Source organism: Onychostoma macrolepis, chromosome 15 (genome assembly GCF_012432095.1).
Source record: "Onychostoma macrolepis isolate SWU-2019 chromosome 15, ASM1243209v1, whole genome shotgun sequence".
NCBI lineage: Eukaryota > Metazoa > Chordata > Actinopteri > Cypriniformes > Cyprinidae > Onychostoma > Onychostoma macrolepis.
The window spans coordinates 28838233-28861506 of NC_081169.1; the positions used below are offsets into that span (position 1 = coordinate 28838233).

At 35.3% G+C, this 23274-nt stretch overlaps 1 protein-coding gene across 3 annotated transcripts in view; it reads right to left on the reverse strand.

Moving 5' to 3' along the window:
* The window catches only part of dync2h1 (dynein cytoplasmic 2 heavy chain 1), a 97230-nt gene extending 75203 nt beyond the window's left edge, over window positions 1–22027 (reverse strand). Inside the window, exons 1-22 of one of the 3 annotated variants that reach the window (XM_058799774.1) lie at window positions 22009–22027; window positions 17475–17664; window positions 16314–16484; window positions 16090–16228; window positions 15873–15991; window positions 14647–14791; window positions 12543–12775; window positions 12335–12466; window positions 12139–12252; window positions 11178–11289; window positions 10417–10541; window positions 8716–8891; window positions 7449–7644; window positions 6893–6988; window positions 6062–6226; window positions 5837–5935; window positions 5165–5304; window positions 4816–5044; window positions 1911–2038; window positions 1690–1805; window positions 662–789; window positions 308–457 (exon numbers count right to left, since the gene is read on the reverse strand). In XM_058799774.1, coding sequence (XP_058655757.1) covers window positions 308–457; window positions 662–789; window positions 1690–1805; window positions 1911–2038; window positions 4816–5044; window positions 5165–5304; window positions 5837–5935; window positions 6062–6226; window positions 6893–6988; window positions 7449–7644; window positions 8716–8891; window positions 10417–10541; window positions 11178–11289; window positions 12139–12252; window positions 12335–12466; window positions 12543–12775; window positions 14647–14791; window positions 15873–15991; window positions 16090–16228; window positions 16314–16484; window positions 17475–17657 — 3096 coding nt within the window. In that variant the 5' untranslated portion in view covers window positions 17658–17664; window positions 22009–22027. Of the gene's footprint in view, window positions 1–307; window positions 458–661; window positions 790–1689; window positions 1806–1910; window positions 2039–4815; window positions 5045–5164; window positions 5305–5836; window positions 5936–6061; window positions 6227–6892; window positions 6989–7448; window positions 7645–8715; window positions 8892–10416; window positions 10542–11177; window positions 11290–12138; window positions 12253–12334; window positions 12467–12542; window positions 12776–14646; window positions 14792–15872; window positions 15992–16089; window positions 16229–16313; window positions 16485–17474; window positions 17665–18291; window positions 18568–22008 lie in introns of those variants that run through there. The other 2 variants (XM_058799775.1, XM_058799773.1) reach the window with 2 other exon arrangements.
* Between the last annotated feature and the right edge of the window lie 1247 nt (window positions 22028–23274).

Sequence of the window (23274 nt, forward strand, 5' to 3'; positions counted from 1 at the left end):
AATTTCTACAGGTTATTTTGGGAAATTTATTTTTATATTTTCCATTTTCATTTGAATTTTAAGGTTTTAGTAATTCTGTTTTGCTCTTTTTTTTTTAAATGTCTTTTATTTATTTATTCATTTTCATTTCCGTTTTAGTGATATAAGTAGTTTGGCTAAATGAAAATGTGAAACGAAATAAAATAAGTTTATGACATATTGTAGGCAAAGATGCACACATGAATTACAAATATGTTGCAAAATTCCTCTGGTTATTGAGGAAAATCAGAATAATGTTGCGTGTATGCATTAGTGTGTGTATCTGTACCTGTTCTTTAATCATGAGCTGATGACTCTCCATCATGAGCTCAAATTTGTCCCATTTGGCTCTCAGGGAGCTGATGGTGTCCAGTCCTCCACCCGCCACAGAGCGCAACAGCCTGTTCTTCTCCTCCGCCTGCTGGAACTGAGGTAGTATCTGCACACGACGTCACACAGCATTTACACCACACTTTAGCACAATCAAATTCTCTTTACGTGCTGCCGTGCCACATTTACATTCACAGATGTTCTTAGCTAGAATAAGCTGCACCATGAATCTGGCTACATGATACTTGTTTACATGAAGGAGAACATTTCCCATTCGACAGTGAACGGAATGATGGTGTTGATGGTGATGTACCTCGGGTTTCTGGGTCTGTAATTGGCTGTGTTTGGCATTGACCTCTCCGATCTCATCAATGCTCTCAGGACGCAAGGACAACGTCTCCATCGCACTGCTCACGAAAGAGTCTATCACCTGAATGTGACCTGCACACACACACACACACACACACACACACACAGGAGAGCAGTATTAATTAGGTAATAAACACACAGTGCATATGCGACCAGCAGAGGTCAGTGTTACACCATCTGATCTCCTGAACACCACCGGAAAGACCTGTCTGTCACAGAACGTGCCCGTTAGGATCAGTGTTAATTAGTATTATTTACAGACTATTATAGCATTTATTAATATTTTGAATTAGCTTTTCTTTTTATACTTAAATTTAGAGATTTTTAATATTTTGTTAATATTTTAATATTTTAAAGCAATATAGTTAAAGCTATTTTTATGTGCTTTTAGCATTTTAGCAACTTTTAGCCTGTCATTTTTATTGGTTTTACTTATTTTTTTATTTAACTTCATTTTTAGTTTTTGTAATTTTGTTGTGCTTTCCATTTTTTAGTTCTTTTTAATTATTTCTATATAGCTTTATTTTATTTGTTTTATTTTAGTAATTTTGTTATGTGCCTATTTTTTAAATATTTCTTTTTAACACTGTATTTATTTGTAGCATTTATTTTTATTTTTTGTTCGTTTTATTTTTATGTGCTTTTATCATTTTTATTGTTTTTTTTTTAATTTTCTTAATAGTTCGCTTTTTTATTTGTTTTAGTTTTTATTATGTTACGTGGTTTTGTCATTTGTATTAATTTTTGGTTTGTTTAATATTTAAAAAATAATCATTAAAAATAATTTTAGTAATTAAAAATATTTTGCTTTATTTATTTATTTTTTAAATTTTAGTACTTCAATGTAAACTTATAAACCCTTTCCACATTTTCCTGTAATTTAATCACAAGATTATAAACAGTATTGAAACGAAAAAAATAATAACGTGTAGTCTTATAAATGTACAGTGTGTGCTGAACATCTGATCTCACCCTGGATGGATCTCCTGAGGGACGTCAGCAGAGCGTCAAACAGCCTCTGGATGAGATCGTCCACGGCCATTCTGACGGGTTCACAGTTCACCGTGATGCAGTCGACCTTTTCTGAGCTGCACACACACACACACACACACACACACAGCCCCCTTAAATACAGCACAAGTTCTCAAACACACAGCAAATATAATCACACACACACACACACAGGCAGATACCTGGGCAGCCGCTCGGCCTCTTTTCCTTTGGCTTTGAGAGCTTTGAAGTTCCTCTCCCAGTCCTGTACACTGTGCAGATGTTTCTCCACCAGAGCATCCACATCCACCTGCCCCAGAACCACCCAGTCCTGAACACAGACACACAGGGATGTAGATTTATAAAGGACATCAAATAATCAAGCATGCAAACATCTCAGGAAACTTGATGTTATAGTTCACATGCATAAATTCATCATGGATTTTGTTATGTGCTACATTAAAAATGAAATCCATTAACCGTAGGTCTTAACAGGTTTGTTGTGGACGTCAAGGAAAAATATTTTAGAGAAATGCTTAATAGTAACGTGTCTAAATAATTCAGCTAAATAAACAGGCTGTTCAACTTAAAAAAGGAGCAGAAAATGCTTCCCATATCTTTTGTTCTTAATGTCAAAGGTCATGCTTTGCAAACAAACTCTACTGCAATTTCCTGTTGTTTGGTAGAAGCTACTCAAATGAACAAAAGCAATACAACCCAGACAATGTTTAATATGGACTCACAACAAAAATAGTATTACTTCTATACTATTATTAATATAATTCATATTTTAATTAGATTTTATTTTAAAATGTTCAGTTTTCAATTTAATTCTAGTTTAAGTTTGAGTAATTTTTTTTTTTTTTTTACTAATTAGTGTTTTGTTTTTTTTGTATTTTAGTTTTAGTAAATTTAGCACTTCAAATTATGCTTGTTTTATTTCAGTTAACTGCAGAGGCAACATGTTTCATTTTTTAAAAATCTTTTCACCTAATATTTTATTTTATTATTAAACCACTGTTTAGTAGTTTTAGTCACAATACTAAACAATAACACTGCTCCAAAGAGCATAAAACCATCACATTAAAAAAATTATAGTGTCAATTTTCCTATTCAGCTGATGTCATTTTTGCATATTGTTTGACCCGCATATTTCATAAATTCTGCTGACATGCAAGCATTTCAAAGATTGATTTTAAGGTAATTTAAGGTCATACTTTAGTGCAATAAATCACTTTGGTACTGAAGTAAACCAGTCCCTTAAAAGGAGTTTATTTTCTAGAGGTTCTAAAGTTGAAGAAACCCATTCATACAGACACTAAACTCATGAATAAATTATGTGCTGATTACGTGCTATTTTGGCACATGCTGGAAATCTTAGGTTGCAAAGCTTCCCTTCTGTTATTAGCTACATAAAAAAACTCCAATCCAGCAAAACTGAAATAAACCACTTCAATTCTACCTTTCTACAAAAGCTTTTATTAGGTCTCTTTCTCATGAAGTGATGAAATGAGCAAAACGCCGAGCTGTCATTTCAGATTTGGAAAGAGCACACTCATTAGAAACTCTAGGGTGTATTTGCATACAGTAGGCAACTTTTCTGACTTGTAGAGCGTGAGAGTTAATGAAAGAATGATGACGGATCATCATCAGCATACAGAGAGTTTTACACGGCTAATTAAAGCAGCACCTGCCCAATGATCGGACATCTGCTGTGAACAGATACGCAGATCTGAGACGGAGCGGCTTGTATGAGGTTTCCCAGTCTCACTGCTAAAGAGGAAGCGTTTGGCTCGTTTCCCCTCTGTGTGGGCGGCAGAAATCAGAAGTGAGTTTGTGTGCGAGTGGGCCGGGATTCCCCATGATCATATCAAAGCGGCACAAGAACAACCTTTGACAAGTGTTTTCTAAACCACAATTGAAAGTAGACGGCATTTCAAGAATGAAAATTCATTAGTAATAAACAGAGATTTACACTGGATTCATCTTAAAAAAAAAAAAAAATCTATTGAACTGCATATCTAGACAGCATTTTTGCACTGCATTGGTGCATTCAACACATCTAGGTAAGCAGTTGGCCCAGTTTTAAGCCACAGTTAGTGTCTGTAATGTAAAGTGCGTGGGTGGGTGTTTACGGTGTTTTCTAGAACAGCACTGTACAATGACCTCAGTTCATGACCTTTACGTGCTGAAATTCCCTTTGTGTTCTAATATTCTAATATAACTGGAATCCACCGTGAAGATAGATAGATAGATAGATAGATAGATAGATAGATAGATAGATAGATAGATAGATAGATAGATAGATAGACAGATAGATAGACAGATAGATAGATAGATAGATAGATAGATAGATAGATAGATAGATAGATAGATAGATAGACAGATAGACAGATAGATAGATAGATAGATAGATAGATAGATAGATAGATAGATAGATAGATAGATAGACAGATAGACAGATAGACAGATAGACAGATAGATAGATAGATAGATAGATAGACAGACAGATAGACAGACAGACAGACAGACAGACAGACAGACAGACAGATAGACAGATAGACAGATAGATAGATAGATAGATAGATAGATAGATAGATAGATAGATAGATAGATAGATAGATAGATAGATAGAATTTCTGCTCAGGTTGCATTATTTGATCAAAAATGCAGTAAAAGCAGTAATATTGTGAAATATTGTGAACTATTAAAATTTCATTTAAAGTAACTGTTTACTATGTGAATATATTGTAAAATCTAATTTATTGCTGTTATGCGCAGCTGAATTTTCAGCATCGTTACTCCAGTCTTCAGTGTCACATGATCCTTCAGAAATCATTCTAATGTGCTGATTTGCTGCTCAGATAACATTATAAATGTCTTTACTGTCACTTTTGATCAATTTAATGTGTCTTAACTGAATAAAAGTATAAAAAAAAAATTCAAAAACAAAAATCTTTCTGAATAAAAACTTTTGAACATTCAATGTTATTTTGGCATCTTGAAAGGAAGCTAAATTTGGCAGTACTATAAAGCCTTCTTACTGGTGCATCTGTGACGTTACCTACTTAGGCAGCTCACTAGGGTTTGGAACGCAGCCAGCGGTACCTTAAACTTGTCCAGCACGTGTGTGAGTCGACTGAAGAGCTGTTCGGCTTTGCTGAAGAGGGTCAGGAAGCCACTGGCGTTGCGTTCGATCATGCAGGTGAATACGGGCTCCTCTCCCGTCTCGCTCACACCCTTAAACTGGTTCGGGATGCAGATGAACCTTTTCATCTCGCGGTAGTACTTTGCTCTGACCTCCTCAAACGCAGGACGGAACTGCAGCCGCCCCTGCCTGGAGAAACGCAAGACATTAAGCAATAGTTTGTTCATAAAATGAACATGAGTAAATGTTTGTATGGGTTTTTGAGTCAACTGTTCCTTTAAAACACACCAAGAGTAGTGGGGCTCTTACTTGAAGATGATGTCGATGTTAATCTCTGGCAGGTTCTTGTTGAGGGCCTCCAGTCCCACCTGATACTGATGCTCCAGAGCTTTATACAGCTGATGGTTCCAGTGCTGACGCCAGGCCCTCATGTCTCCTACACGAATCCCCTGAAAGTACACACACACACACACACACACACACAAACACACACACACAGACATGTTTAAGGATGCTGATAGAAACACTGACTGTGTCAAAGCCCAGTGAACTGCCCACAAGACAGCATTTTTAAGCACCCTGGGACAAAACTGTGCCATCTAAGAAGGCACATGAGGTTCCACTGTAGTAAGAATGTTGTAATTTTTCTGATAAAATTAAATGTAATAATAATAATTATTATTATTTTTTGTTGATAAACAAAATATTAAATAAATTCACTTTAAAAAATCAAGTATTTAAGAAAAATGTTTTTTTTTTTTTTTTTTTTTACAGTACAACTGTAAAATTACAATATTTCTGCTGTCTTAATTTCTTCATTATCAAACATCAAACCATGGTTGGTGCAAGTCATGTTCCCAAATACATATCACAAGTGACCCGAACTCAAAGCAGATGCAGAGATGAGTTTGTGTGGAGTAGCGTTTACTGTAAACAGAGCCGCTGTGCAGTATTTGTGCAGATAAGAAGAATTATGATCACCTGAGACTCTAGTGTGGCAAATCCAGTCCTGAGATCCTGAAGACCATCTTTCCATCTCTGCTGCTGACGCAGGAGATCCACTCCCATCATACTCACCACCTATAAAACACATACACACTTTGGCTCTTCCATGTTAATCTGAATTCGTGTCTTGACCCTCCGAACGGTCAAGTCAGAACAAGGTGTCAGGTTGAAGGTCTGAGGAAGAGCAAAGAGGAATATCACCTTGTCGGTGAAGTCGGAGTGCCACTTCCTGAGTTTGCGGTTCTCTGTGGAGAGTCTCTCTGCGGCGCTCTGCAGTTTACTGATGTACTGCTCCAGCTCTTTAGGATTCTCCCATGTGATCTGGAGTTTTCCGCTTTCATCTTGAGATTGAGACCGTGGATTCTGCTGTAAAACAAATATCATACAACAAACAGATGAAGTCTTTATGTGACCAAGTGACCAGTTTATTATACTATGACATTCAAAACATTGCGAGAGTGAATTTTTTGATTTGAAAGTAGTTAGTATTACTTTTATTCAGTAAGGACACATTAAATTGATCAAAAGTGACAGCAAAGACACTTATAATGTTATGAAAGATTTCTATTTCAAATAAATGCTGTTCTTTTGAAATTTCTATTTATCAAAGTATTCTGAAAAATAAAAAGCATCATTATTTTCACAAAAATATGAAAAAGCACAACTGTTTTCAGCATTGATAATAATCAGAAATGTTTATTGAGCAGCAAATCAACATATTAGAATGATTTCTGAGAGATCATGTGACACTGAAGACTGGAGTAATTATGCTGAAAATTCAGCTGCGCATCACAGCAATCAATTACATTTTTACATACAGTATATTCAAATAGAAAAGTTATTTTGAATTGTAAAAAATTTTCACAATGTTACTGATTTTACTGTATATTTGATCAAATAAATGTCATAGTGAGCAGAAGAGGCTTTTTTCAAAAACATTAAAATCTTACCTACCCCAAATTTTTGAACGGTAGTGTATCTGTGTAAAATACTGTAAAATACAGTTTCACAGCAGTAGGACAGAAGAGTTACCTTGATGACCTGTTCAAAGGCCAGAGCACAGCCGAGCATCATGGGTCGTTGAGAAGGGATCATCTGCTGATCGATGGTGTTGTAGAAATGAGCCACCTGTTAAACACACACGCAACACATGTCTACATACAATATTGCTTTGATGTAATGCAAAATTTGATTTAAAAATACAGTATGGCGGAAACTACTTTAGTTTGCTAAACTACAGGCTAATAAAAATGTAAAGTTGTTAAACTACAGTCAAGTTTTGACAAAAAGTTAACTAGCTACAATAGTTATTAACTTCATCAGATTGTATAACTGACTTAGAAAAAATCTGATCAGTATTTATTTTGTGTGAATTATATTGATTGTTGACTCAGTGATTCATTTCATTGATCTGAATAAAACTGATTCACAAAAATGAATCTAACTTCCTAATGCTACCTGAAAGAGAGAACACTCTAGAATAGAATATTGTTTAGAAATGTCACCATACTTAAAAATGTATTTCAGTTAGTAGTCATGCTGCTACTTTAGGTAGTTACTCTCCGCATGTATGCGTGTGTTCACACACCTGTTTGAGGATGATGGCCTGTCTGTAGAACTTGTCAGCGGTGTTTGTGGCCTGCTGGATCTTGGCGGGGATGGTGAAGCCCAGAGCAGAGAGCTGCCGCACCTCTCTGAGTAAACTCACCAGCCGGTCCGAGTACTGGATCTTCAGCTTACCATCCATGTGATCCAACTCCATGACGCGATTACTGGACTGCAAACTACACACGTACAGGACAGATCTGTGGTGATGCTCACGCGTCAATAGACCTTGACAAAGAAACTTCAACCAACATATCACAGTAAACGAACGCTTAGTAAAAAAATAGCAGACACGCTTTTCACAATACTTATTATGAAAGTTTTTAAGAGATGTGCCATATTTCCAGAATACAAGTCACATTTTTATATCATCTGAAATGTGCTGTGACTTATATTCCAAAGCGACTTATAATGCAGTTAATAATCAAGCATGCAAAACACACATTTGTATTAGTTTAGGCTTGGAGTGTTTATAACGAATGTTCAAATAAATTATGTTAGATTTATGCTTACTGTATTATTCTTTTTTTTAATTCATGTTTTGTTCTGAATCAGTGTTATTTTTCACTAGCATATGATAGCTTTTGTTAACATTTTGAATTAAAAATTTTTAAAGAATAAATAATGTTTTAACTTTAATTTTAGTAATTCTGTGTTTTTGTCAATTTTAATTGTCTTTTTTTTTAAATTGTCAATATAGTATGTATTAATTTTATTTATTAGCTTTAGTTTAATCAATTTTAGTTATTTTAGTACTTAAATGAAACAAAACTGAGAAATGTTGTCTAGGCAAAAAGCTGAAATAAAGTTATTTGATACTTTATTTTATTTCAGTTAATTTTTTTTAAATTTCAAGTAGCATTTTTTTTTTATGGTTTTAGTTAATAATAATGACCCTGTTCTGAAAACTGCTAAATTTAAAGAATTTGTCACAGAATGTAAGGAGCAAAAATACATGTTTATAGTTTTTAGAATATTTGTGAATGTTTTGTTTCTAAATGTAATAATAAAATATGACCAAAACAATGATGTGACTTGCGTTTTTTTCTCACCAATGAAATTTTCGACCCTGTGTGAATTTATTAATGTTGAATAAAAAGTTGCAATATTGCACAATATATCATATTAAATAAAATTTTAAAATACCAACAGGGGTCTATAAAAATGGAGAGTTGACTTAGGTTAGAGCAATGGAAGTCTATGGGATGCCCTTAAAAGTATGTCATCATGTTTTGTGCGTGTGTGTTAACCTGATTCCAGATTTGGGATCGGAGAGTCCTGACAGCAGCTCTCTGGTCCAGTCTTCAAACTGCTCTTGTTCGTACAATCTCATCTGCTCCTGCAGTTCATCACAGAACCGGACCAGCGGCCGAAACCCAGGAAGATCAGAGAGCAACGCGTCTGCCATCTTTAGAGAGTCCTCCACCTACACACACATACTTCAGCTGCTATAACTACTGACCAATTCAAGTTCTTCACCACTTTCAATGTTCTTTCAAATGGTTCATTTAAAAAGCATATGTCATATGGATTTTTAAAGTGTTCTAATATTGTGTTGGAGTACCCTAAAACAGGTTTAAATGCATCTAAGGTCAGAAAACATTGACATTTTCTCAGAATATACATTTAATATTACAGTCATTTGTCAATGATTTCAAAATGATTTGTTCGAAGCAGTTGTGAGCTTAAGGTCTGTAAACCCCTCCTTTCCATAAGCCTATTCTGCTCTGATTGGTCAGCTGGCCAAGTCTATTGTGATTGGTACAGAAGTTAGCGAGAGCTACCATTGCCAAAGCATGTACCTTTACATAAAACAATAATATAGTGCTCCAATCCGTTCTTAAAATAATGGCATTAAAAACATTTTGTTTAACACTTTTGCAAGCGAATCATGCCCACAGCTAAACTTTAGCTGCTAAACTGTAAACATTTAACAAAACAATAATGGTGGATATGTTAGCCAAGTGCTAACGTGACTAACTAATGAAACAATACAAAAACAAGTTTGTAAACCAAAATATGTCTACATTATTATTAAATGAAGTAATTAGAACAATGACAGTCTACATTAATTGACACATTCTTAGGAAATAGTGGGTTCACAGTGAATTATCAGAACTACAGGCAGAATATTCGAAAATATGACGACTCGTTAAAGTGCCCCTATTATGGATTTTTGAAAATGAGCTTTCATGCAGTGTGTAACACAGCTCTAAGTGAATGAAAACATCCTGCAAAGTTTTAAATCTGAAAGTGCACCGTGTATAAAGTTATTGTCTCTCAAAAGAAAGAGTCGACTCTGAATCATTGAAGCGAGTCGTTTTTAAAACGAATCCAAAGCCGTGTTGACGCTAGCATATTGCCCGCCCACTAGTTGTTCTTTTCGCGTTGGTCTGAATGAAAATGCAAATTCATTTTTTGCCACTAGGTGCTGCTTTTGCTGCGGTAAAAAATAGCAGTTTCCCCGGTAACGCTGCTTTATCAGGCATTACAGGCGAGATGAAATGAAAATGAGACCAATCGGACCAATCACCGCAGATTAGCGTCAAGCAAAGGAGGGGTTTGGAAAAATTAATCGTTGAGCGAATCGTTTGGGAGTCGTTGAGCAAGTAAGGTAAAAATAAATGCATATTATGAGACAATGAAAGTGTTTTTGACCTTGCATGCATGTCAACCTGTTGTTGGGGACTCCCAAAACCAAAATATGAACCTTTCATAACCCATAATAGGGGCACTTTAAAGCGGTTCAAGAGTCAACTCTTTCATTTGAGAGACATTATATTTATTTATCATGCACTTTTTGATTAACAACTTTGCAGACTGTTTACATTAAAGGATAGCTACGTTACAAACTGCAAAACATTTTTCTTGAAAACCCATATGACTTGCTCTTTAAATGCTGTCTGTAAATTAATATGAGTTTATGAGTTCATTCATCTGTGTGTCTGCACCTTAAGCAGCAGCTGTCTGACCCACACAATATTGTTGACGACTTCAGGAAGGTTTCGTCCCGCTAGAGGGCCGGTTTTCTCTCCTGGAGCACCGTGACAACGGCTCTCAAAATCCACCTGCAGTCCTGCACAACAACAACACCGCTGGCATGAAATACTCTTCAGAATGTGGACATTATGACTTTTAAAATATCTCATATGTGACCCTGGAGCACAAAACCAGTCTTAAGTCACTGGGGTATATTTGTAGCAATAGCCAAAAATACATTGTATGGGTCAAAATTATCCATTTTTCTTTTATGCCAAAAATCATTAGGATATTAAGTAAAGGTCATGTTCCATGAAGATATTTTGTAAATTTCTTACCGTAAATGTATCAAAACTTAATTTTTGATTAGTAATATGCATTGCTAAGAACTTCATTTGGACAACTTTAAAGGTGTTTTTCTCAATATTTTGATTTTTTTGCACCCTCAGATTCCAGATTTTCAAATAGTTGTATCTCAGCCAAATATTGTCCGATCCTAACAAACCATACATCAATGGAAAGCTTATTTATTCGGCTTTTATTCGGATGATGTATAGATCTCAATTTCGAAAGATTGACACTTAAGACTGGTTTTGTCGTCCAGGGTCACATATATTTGAGCATTTCAAATCAGTGGTTTATGAGGTTTGTTTGAGTTGGGATGTTGCCTGTGTAGACAGTAGTGAGCGAGGAAGTGAATCTGTGTTGTATTGCTCAGTGTGTGTGATCTGACCCTTGTTGTAGTCCAGCAGTCGTGTGAGGAGCGTTTCTCTCTCGGGCTGTAGTTCCTTGCTGATGGTGGGTCGTTTGATCAGATCTCTGTGTTTCTGAAACACCTGCAGCAGCTGAAACGAAGACAAGACAACAACAGTATACAGCTGTGCGCGCATCTGTATGTCTGAGAGTTCATCTGCTCTCAGCCACAAACATCACACACACAGACAGCCTGATGCACACTGCACATGAAAACTGAAAGAGCTTTAGCAAAGCGGCATGCTTATATCTAACTGGAAGATTTGCAATTATGCAACTGCATGAGTCAAGATGCTGGTAAACAACCGAATATTTATGTATATCTATTAATACATTACCATTCACAAGTTTGGAGTCATTAAGATTTTTTATTGTTTTTGAAAAAAACTTCTTATGCTCACCATGCATTTGATTAAAAATACAGTAAAAACAGTAATATTGTGAAATATTATTACAATTTAAAATGACTGTTTTCTATGTGAAAATATGTTCAAATTTATTCCTGTGATCAAAGTCTTCAGTGTCACATGATCCTTCCGAAATCCTTCTAATATGCCGATTCGCTGCTCAAGAAACATTTGTGGAAACTGTGATTTTACAGAATTTACAGGATTCTTTGATGATTAGAAAATAGAGAAGAACAGCATTTATTTGGAATTTTTACTGCCACTTTTGATCAATTTTATGCGTCCTTGATGAATAAAAGTGTTAATTTCCTTAAAAAGTCTTACTGGGCCCTAAACTTTTGAAAGGTAGTGTATCTCCATGTTTTGTCTATAATTTTTTACTTATTTTGTCTATTTTTTTGTATCAGCTATTCACCCGCTCTCAGTCAAGATGGTCTCTTCCCGTCTAAGTGGGTGGCTCTTGGCTAGAATAAGCAGTGATAAGGACAAAAAGTCAAATGTCTGGATAAACAAGACTAGTGTGAGTGTGTGTACCTGCTGTGGACTGTCCTGTGCATCTATTATGAAGGTCTTGAGCTTTCCAGCTGCTTCCTGTTCTGCTGGAGCGATGAGTCGATCGAACTGAGACACTGCAGCTCTCCATAAGGGCTGAACACAGATTTACAGTGATACAGCTGAGTGACATATCAAATATTCAATATAATAGTGAAGATTCTGTGCATTCGTGTACCTCAGTATAAGGGTTGTAGTGTATGGGGTTGAGTCCTGTGAAAGGTTGATACACACGTGCGGCAGAAATCTGCAGCTTCCCTCCAGATAACAACCGCTGCAGTTTCTCACACTCAGATCGAACCTGCAGCACCTACAACACACACACACCTCATGAGGTAATGCACTAGGTTATACTGCATGAGATGATTGACAGGCATCAGTCTGACCTCCTCCAATCGCTGGGCGAGGCTCTGCAGCCCCTGTGGGCGGTGCTTCTCTCCACTCCACAGATGAGGTGAGTAGCGTTTCCACACCTGACCAGTCAGGTGTTCACAGGCCACCACCCACTGTTCACAGGCAGCCACGCCCCCTTTAAGCCCCTCCCTGACTGTGAAATATGGATCGTCCCACAAGCGCAGGGCACTCAACTTCCTCTGTACAAACCTGCCGAGAGCTCCGCCTGTAAATGCATATAGATCAGGAACGTCATTAGTACTTTATTGGATATATTAAATCAATCATCATTATCACTTAGCAGCTATGGGCCAGTTTCACTAACAGCTTGCCCCAGCGCAAACCGTCGTTTGGCATTAAAATAGTACTGTCAGGATTTACTAAAGACGTGCAGTGACGAATAAAGAGCTGAAAAGACGTGGACACAGTTATTTTTGCGCCAGAACTTATTGAATATGCACACAAGTTTCCCTTTCAGACGCAAAATTTATGGGAGGAGAGTATTCAAATGAATCACGCAAAGTGATTTACTAATATCATTATTATTAAAGTTCCTGCCAAAAATTTGGAAACATTACAATTATTTTTTACAATGATTTTGAAATAAATATCTTCTGCTCATCAAGGCTGAATTTATTTGATCAAAATAAAGTTAAAAAACATTAAAAATTCAATTTTAATATATTATAAAATGTAATTTTATTCCTGTGATGCAAAGCAGAATTTTCTTCATTACTCCAGTTTTCAGTGATCACATGATCTTTTAGAAATCATTAAAATTTATTTGACTCTCAAGAAACATTTCTGATTATTATCAATGTTGAAAACAATTTTGCTGCTTCATACTTTGTGTGGAAATGGTGATACACTTTATTTTTCAGGATTTTTTGATAAATATAAAGTTTAATGAACAGCATTTATTTGCATTTATCAAATATATTAATTCAATTTGTTAATGCATTCATTAAATAGAAATCGTTTTAAATGCCTTCACTCACTTTTGATCTCTTTCATGCATGATGAATAAAATTATTCATTTTAATTAATTATTAATCTTTTACAACTCTTTTTTAAATCTTATACAAATGTTTGAGCGGTATCATTGTTTCCACAAAAATATTAAACAGCAAAACTGTTTTTATACATTGATAATAATGAGAAATGTTTCTTGAGCAGCAAATCAGCATATTAGAATGATTTCTGAAGGATCATGTGACTAACGTTTCTAACGACGAATGTTGCGTTCCCAAATGGAAATTAAAGCGGTTCAAACCAAGTACAGCGCAGCTAGCACTAACAGTGAATCGAAACTAAAAACAGTACTGTAACAGCAGACATGTAGTGCATCAGACTACAGCCTATTATAATAATTACATCACAACCGTTGCGAATTTTATGACAGCATTAAGCAATCTCAAATTCTCACCACCATTCATAAAAAGTCACCGGGTCGAGTAACACGTTTCAGCACTGATTCTACTCGCGTTTGGCACTGGTTATTATTTGAATGCTTTTAATTATTTGAATGCTTTTAACTGTCCTGCAGTTGGCGCCACGAGCTCGTGCAGCACTCTCAGGACCATTCCGTCCATGATGTTTTAGAAAACAATCTTTTTGCAGTTTATTTAGGTAAAAGCTTAATTAAAGCCATTTGCGCGATTTCAATCATGCATTCCTCATGCATGCAAACCCCTACCCCCCTAAAAAAAAACCTCGGACCTACGCAAATCACATGGGTCGTCCCTCAGAGGTCGGAAAATATGGAAATCCGTATTTATATGGAAAAATCACATCCCTGAGGAGGCACCGCAGAGAAGAGGGAGCGCGTGGTAGAAGGGAGAGGAGTTTTTCCACACATATTAATTTATTTGGAATGCCAAAAGAACACATTATCTGAATCAGAACATATCTGATTCCTTACGCTAATTTGCGCTGTGCTTGGTAGATTGCTTGGTCATTATGGAAATGAGATGCTGCCTCTGTGTTCTTCAATTTGCAAGATGTCAGTAAATCACCCGCAGAAATTTCCACACCCATCGGCGCTGTTTTCGAACTTGCCCTGATTAGTAAAACTGGCCCCATGTCTGATGTGTGCACCTATGACATCCATGAGTCGGATCATGCGCGTCTCTGGGTAGGGGGCGTGCTCATTCTGTTTCCACACATCATCTACTGTCTCACGGGTGCTCTCAATCAGGTCCAGTACCTCCACCAGACTGAAACTGTCCAGATTACTGTAGTCCTGACACAAAAACACAATTCACAGTTAAGGAGGATATCTTGTAGGGTTACTTGCTCTTGGTTTTTAAGCCTGATATTAAATGTTTCCTCATAAAACAGCTTAGACGGATTGGATCTGATTTAAAGTTGATGTAAACAGCCAGCTCATGGACACCTGTGTTGCTATTGTTAACTAAAACTATTAAAATTTATTTAAATAATTTAAATTAAATTAAATATAAATATTAGCTGAAAACTTAAACTAAAAAAAAAAACTTACAGTAGAACTAGAAATCTAATTGCAACAAAAATAAATTGAAGTACTATAAATAATAAAACTATTAAAAATTAAACTAAATAGAAATATTGAAAAAGTCATGAAAATGACAAAAGTACAGATTATAATTATTCGAAAAACTTTAGAAAAAATTGAAATGTTATCTTGGCAACTAACTGAAATAAAAAGTACTGAATGTCTTAAAAGTAAAACTGAAATCAATCTAAATAGAAATTTTGAAATAAAACTGAAATAAAATAAGTTGAAGTTGAAGTCACTAAATCACTAAAACTGAAATTACAATAAATTAAACATAAATAGAAATATTAAAAAATAATAATAATAAAAATGACATAAGCACATAACATAATTATTTAACTGAAATAAAATCAGTTTAAGCTGAAGTACTGAAAGTACTAAAACTTAAAATATATATATAAATTAAAGCTGAATAGGAATATAAAAAACTAAAATAATACAAAATTACTTTAAAATTAAATATGTTAACTTGGCAACTAACTGAAATAAAAAGTTGAAGTACAAAATTAAATTGAAAAACTGAAATAGAAGCTAGCTAAATAGAAACAATAAAAACAAAAATAAAAATGACAAAAGCACAAAACTAACAAAACATTACTAAAAATTTAACTAAAATGAAAACTGAAAAGATAAAGAAAAAAAGTTAATTCAAAATAATAATAAATACTATAACAGTATATAAAAAACACTAAAAATAACACTGGTTTTTGCACACTGCCAAATGAAGTATGCTTTCAAATACTGTGTTCAAATGAGCGCATTCACATTCAAATTCACGTTTATGTACCTTCTCTATCATTGTGAAGAGCTCAGAGAAGTGTGCTGCTCTGTCTCTCTCTCTGCTCTGCTGTCCGGAGCGACTGACATCAGCCCAGAAGCCAAACTCATCCAGAGGGCCCATGATACCTGCACACACCATGTGTATGTGGAGTATGAATACACAAAAACACAAGCTGGGAAAAGCAGGAGTTTGATCGACATATCTCTCAGCCATGAGAACTCACTCAACACATCCGTCTCCGAATGACCCCGTTTCCCAGAATCCTTTGGGTGTGAGTGTCTGAGCACAGAGCCCAGCCCGACCTCAAGATCTGTGAGCAGAGACTGAAGCTTTGAGTCGAACGAATGACTCCATTTGTCATCCTGCAGAAACATACATAACACACATTACATACCCAACAGCAAATTCACATTCGTGTGAAATACGTCTTGTGTGTCTGTGTCTGACCTGCAGCAGAACGGGGCCGTAGACCTGTCTCAGAGCCTGGTACAGGGTGCTGATGGGAGACTCCAGCATGGAGGACACCAGGACGGATCGGTGCAGGTTCTCCTCGGACACCACACACGGATGAGGTTTGAAGAACAGCAGAACCCTGCTGTCACTGTCCATGGTCTCCAGCTACACAGAGACAAGATGAGTCAAAATTCAGCATTTTCTTCTTCTTTATATAGATATACTGAACATTTTGCTAATTATCATGAATACTGTAGTGATTTTAATGCACCTTTTATTTTATTTATTAATGAATTAGTTTTTGAATAATTATGTTTTAAATTAAACTTTTTAAACTATGTAAATTAATCAGGTCAAAGCACTAAATAAAGATTCATTTTCATCCTCACGCAAAAGTGCTCAATGAAGCGTGCTTTAAAATGAGTTTTAATGTATTGTTTTACACATGAATTTTATAAATTTTTCATGTAACAAAATTATCATGTTGTAAAAATACATGTAGATAAATATTTCTATTCATTTATAAATTGGTGTATAAATAATTGAACGCTTAAAAATTATTCTTTCTTGTGTGAAAACAAAGTGAAAAAAATGATGTTTGATGCTCTAAACATTATGAATCTTCTTGATGATAGTTTATGTTTTTGATGAAATGATTAAGAAAAAAAAACAAGAATTAAGTTAGACTACAAAAATACAAAAAAATGTGAAATGTAGCCTAACTGAAATTAAATAAGCTGAAGTACTAAAACTGCTAAAACTAAAATAAAAATATTAAAAAGCAATAAAAATGTCAAAACAACATGACAAAATTACAAAAACCTATACTTTATCATTAAATTATAAAACTTACAATAACAAATTAAAATATATAATAAATATAAATAAATATAAAAATATAATATATTAAAATGAATATATAAAAATAAAAGTTGATTCAAAATATTAATAAATACCATAAGAGTATATAAATTACTAAAATAACACTGGTTAATGCACGCTGTCAAATGGAGTAGTGAAAGACAAAATGCAAAATATATTCATAATAATGTCAGTTAGCACTTTTTAAAAAATATTTTTCATTTGTTGTGTGACTTACAAGTGAAAAACATTGAGGTATAATATATAATCACAGCTGTATGTAACTCACAGCACCTTGTTTGAAAGCTGCAGCTCATCTGCGTTTCTGGTGACGGTGAGCAGGAATTCATTGCCATCATCTAAGAAGTCATCGAGAGGACGGCAGGTGGACAGAGACGCTGGTGTGTCCAGACTGAAGTAGTTTCCCGCCGTGGTGAGGATGAAGAGCTTACGAGGGTCATCTGTCCCGGGCGGCATCTTTCACCTGTTTAAAAATCACATACATCAGCTACAGGAATCTCAACCGAGGAAAAATAAGAGATGCAAAACAGCTAATGTTACTGAAGAAATCATACAGTCAGCCTCCATATTTTCTCCCAATAAAAATGATAAATCTATATAATAACGCTGTGCTGTTTATGATAGCATTAAAACAGATAAAATTATTAATTTCATTGCATATATGACTGACAGACACCTGTCAATATCAGTTATAGGCCTGTAATAATTTAAGACAATAGAGAGTTACGTCACATTCTCATTCTCTATTAAAATGTCACACAGTACAAAAACTTAATAGTAAAGATAAGCATCAATATTTTACGCAGACCTTTTTAATGTCTTGTTTTGAGTTTTATGAGTAACAAAAAAGAGAGAACAGTTTAAAGATTTCTGCAGCACATATTTGTGCATTTGGAGTATTTTTTTTTTTTTTTCTGTTTAACGAACTGACAGATGAAACGCATGACATTTGAACCCAAGATTAACACATTCTAATACACAAACATGTTAAGCAAATGCGCACTTTTAACTTATATACCGCAAAAGTAAACAAATATAACGCCTTAAATACATAATGAGGACAATAAATGAAGAGAAAACAACATCTTACGGTGTATTGAAATCAATTCCGGACTGATTCTGACAGTTTGATCAGTTCTGCTGAAGGATTAGCACGCTAGGCTAAGCTAACCACCATTTCTCACAGATGAAGTGAATTTACTCCTGCAAAATAAAATAAGCGCTTGTTACACGGAGCGCAGACGGTTGTGAAGAACAAGCTTTGTGTTCGACTTGAAACGCATAATCGATATCAAATCCGTGACATTTGTCGGGTGGATGTGCAGCAGCCGCTGGAGGGAATGTTGTGGCGCATTAGCGGTGAAGCTGGCGCGGTTGCTGTGGCAACTACGGCCACGTCGTGACGTATGGGGCGTCGTGAATGGCAAACGCGTACGCATGAAGAAGAACGTAGATTCAATGCAAGGATTCAGGAGTCAAAATAGCTTTGTTTTTTCCTCCCCCTTTTTGCCTATTGCTTAATTAACTACAAATTAACAAATTAACAAGTGCTTATATAGTACTGAATGTTATCTCGTTCATTTGTTCTATCTATCTATCTATCTATCTATCTATCTATCTATCTATCTATCTATCTATTGTTCGCTTTATCTATCTATTTATCTATCTATTTATCTATCTATCTATCTATCTATCTATCTATCTATCTATCTATCTATCTATCTATCGTTTTATCTATCCATCTATCGCTCATTCATTTTATCTATCTATCTATCTATCTATCTATCTATCTATTGTTCGCTTTATCTATCTATCTATTGTTCGCTCATTTTATCATGTTTTATCTATCTATCTATCTATCTATCTATCTATCTATCTATCTATCTATCTATCTATCTATCTATCTATCTATCTATCTATCTATCTATCTATCTATTGTTCGCTTTATCTATCTATCTATCTATCTATCTATCTATCTATTGTTCGTTTTATCTATCTATCTATTTATCTATCTATCTATCTATCTATCTATCTATCTATCTATCTATCTATCTATCTATCTATCTATCTATCTATCTATCTATCTATCTATCTATCTATCTATCTATCTATCTATCTATCTATCTATCTGTCTATCTGTCTATCTGTCTATCTCTGTCTGTGTGTCTATCTATATATCTATTCAACAATATTCAGAAGCCTCTGATCATTTTTAAAAATATTATATTTTAATATTAATATACTAATATGGTTTCTGTGACATAGTTTGCCTGTCAATAACAGGAGACTCAGAGATGTCTGTAGTAGAAAAGCACAATAATTCTGCTTAAACATGTTGTAAGGGTCTCAATCCCACCATCGTAACCCCTCAAACACCCCACGAGACTCGAGCTCCTGCATGCTCTGACAGTCCTGTAATACTTCACACTGAGAGACAGACGGGGAGAAATCAAAACAGCACAGATGTGAGAGTGAGTCGGCACTGAAAGAGAGAGTGAGACGGAGATGGAGGGGAAAAGCTGCATTAATGGGTTTATTGTAATATGGGAAAATACCTCCGAGACACACAAACCCAGAGAACAGCTGCAGCACGCTAGAAACTGTGTGTGTGTGTGTGTGTGTGTGTTGAGCGCCAGTAATTCCCAGTATAACAGTCTTATTTGACCTCAGACGAGCCCTCCCTAATAATGCAAGGATGTTGAACAGTGTGTGTGTGTGTGTGTGTGTTTCTGCACAGCTGCAGGGCTCATAACCTCCAGTCTGAGCGCACAGGAATTAAGACTCCAGGAAAGAGCCAAATGGATGTGAAATAAAGCACAATCACTCCACCAGGGAAAACACACACACACTTTCAACACCACACATTCCACGGATCCGGACAAGCGCGGCAGAGGAGTTGGCTGACAGTCTGGGAGTTTTTACCGCGGTAGAGAGAGCAAGAGATGGGGGAAATGTCAGCCGTGTTAGTGATGAAACGTTACAGTTCCTCTGAGTTAGTGGCCGCAGGGGTACTGAACACACTCCAAAACACACACACACACACACACACACACACACACACACACAAAACCACAACCACAGCTAACGTCCAGTCAACTAACAACCTCAACCCACTTTAGAAATGTTTCCAGGAATAAGACTCACTGTTAAGTGCACTCAATGAGAGAACATGCAGCTAATAATTGTCAAGACAAAATAGCTTGAGAAAAAAGTACTGTAATGGTATATCAGATGTATGGTACTGAATTATTACCAAACTCATGAATCATTTAATTATACTTCTAGGAATACTCTGGTTCTGCTGTGGTACTGTACATGTCCAGGAAAAAAAAAAACATGGAATTGCCATTGTATCATGTCTAAAACAAAAGATGGCATTACCACAGTAGTTTTTGGTACTTTTTTTGTTAGAACACAATGACCTAATGTATAAAAAAAAATACCTTAAGAGATTCTTATAAATATGTATTCGGTTGACTAAAATAGATGCATAACAGTTAAAAGCAATGCTAATTTGGTGGAAAATACATAAGCAAAAATAAAAAACTGTAGTGGTGCTGCCAAACAATGGAAACTGTGGATGGACTGAACCGAGAGTCATTAGAGTAGCAGCAGGTGGCGCTGTTGCATTAAATGGCTGTTTGGATGGCGATACTCACCATATGTACTGATCATACTGAACTCTGATTCTTGTTAACTAAAACTTTTTTCATTCATTGAAATAAGGTTGGCAATAAAACATATATTAGATGAAAAACTTAAACTTAACAAAACATGTATGAAAGATTAGAAATATTACCTGGGCGACTAAAAGAAATAAGCATTAAGTTCTAAAATTACAAAAACTATAACAATTCAACTAAAGGTAAAAATGGAAAATAATATAAATCACAAAAGCATATCAAACTAAAATTAAAATGAAAACTGAAAATATAAAATAAAAGCTAAGCCCTCAAGGTTCCATATTAGGGCCTTTGTTGTTTACAATCTACATAAATGATATTTGTACAAGTATAGATGCAGCTGTACATCTCTATGCGGACGATACTATCATATACAGTACTGCTAGATCTCCATATGAGGCATTAAAGAAATTGCAGGATGCTTTCACAACTTTACAAAAAAATCTACTCTAGTAATGTACATGATTTGCCTCAAATTGTCACTTTATATGACCAGAAAATTGAAAGAGTGCGAAAGAGTGAAAATTGAAAGAGTTTTTACCAAGTTATCTACCCCATGTAGATAACTTGGTAAAAAAAAGATGAGAGTTAAATTAAGTTTTCATTATAGAAATAAGGCTTGTTTTAATTTAAAAGTAAGAAAGGAACTTGTTGCTCCTACCTTTTTGTCTGTTGTAGACTATGGAGATATTCTTTATATGCATGCAGCAAAGTCTGTATTACGCTCACTGGATTCTGTTTACCATTCTGCCCTGCTTTGTCATTAAGGCTGAGTATTCTATACACCATTGTAGTTTATACAGCTTATCAGGTTGGCCTCCACTCTCAATTCGTAGACAGCATCACTGGCTTATCTTTATTTATAAGGCAGTGATAGGATTGTTGCCCTCTTATTTATCAGTCTTCTCTTTTGTAGAAAACAATAGATACAATCTTAGATCTAAAAATAGCATTCTTTTTACTATACCTGCTGTAAAATTGCCTTCCGTTACAATGTCCCTTCAACCAGGAATGCTCTGCAGAAACAGCTGAAGCTAAGCACTTTTATCACACCTAATGATTTTAAATTATATGTTACAGAAATCTTCTGCTATAAGTGTGATTGTATATAGGTTACTTTTTACCTGTGGATTTGTTTCAGCTTTTGTCTTCTCCAGATGTTAACTGATGGACTGGAGTGGATTATTGTGATGTTTTATCAGCTGTTTGGACTCTCATTCTGACGGCACCCATTCACTGCAGAGCATCCATTGCTGAGACACTGATGCAATGCTACATTTCTCCAAATCTGATGAAGAAAAAAAAACATGTGTGACCCTGGACCACAAAACCAGTCTTAAGTCGCTGGGGTATATTTGTAGCAATAGCCAAAAATACATTGTATGGGTCAAAATTATAAATTTTTCTTTTATGCCAAAAATCATTAGGATATTAAGTAAAGATCATGTTCCATGAAGATATTTTGTAAATTTCTTACCATAAATATATAAAAACCTCATTTTTGATTAGTAATATGCATTGCTAAGAACTTCATTTGAACAACTTTAAAGTTGATTTTCTTAATATTTCGATTTTTTTTTGCACCCTCAGATTCCAGATTTTCAAATAGTTGTATCTCAGCCAAATATTGTCTGATCCTAACAAACCATACATCAATGGAAAGCTTGTGTATTCAGCTTTCAGTTGATGTATAAATCTCAATTTCGAAAAATTTACACTTAAGACTGGTTTTGTGGTCACATTTGCATCCTGGATGGCCTGAAAGTGAGCACATTTACAGCAAAGTTTAATTTTTGGGTAAAATATTCCTTTAACGTAAATGTAATTTATGTCTCTTTTTACAAAGCAATCTGTCTGTGGTAACAGACAGCAAAAAGTTGTTGTGAATCCAAAAGTGAAGAGCAGAGAACAGTGTGCTCTTTGTTAGTTTGTATAGTCTCTCTAGTAATGAGTGTTTACAGCTTGTTTCATATTTCTGTAACAGACTATAAATGCCTCCACAAAACTGCTCGTAAAGTTCCACCAAACGCTCGCTTTCCTCGGAGCAGCTTTTACCTGCCGTGCAGTTTTCTCAGCATTTATGCATGTTTGAATCAATCAAACCAGATGAACATGTCTGATTCTCAGCCAGGCTAAACATGACAAGCTCTCTCCGTCTGTGAGTGACGGATGCCAGTGTGTGTTTGAGTGTGAGAGATCAGCCGTGTGTTTGCGATATCTGACTGAGATCAGAGCTGTGTGTGTTTCATAGAGCTTAATGTTTAAATAAACTCTCACACACACTGTAATTCACAGCGTATCATCGCTCTGTTACACATTACATTTTTCCCTCTCCCTCCCCCTTCATTAATCACACTGTCGTCCGTGTGTTCTTTCAGTGTTTACATTAA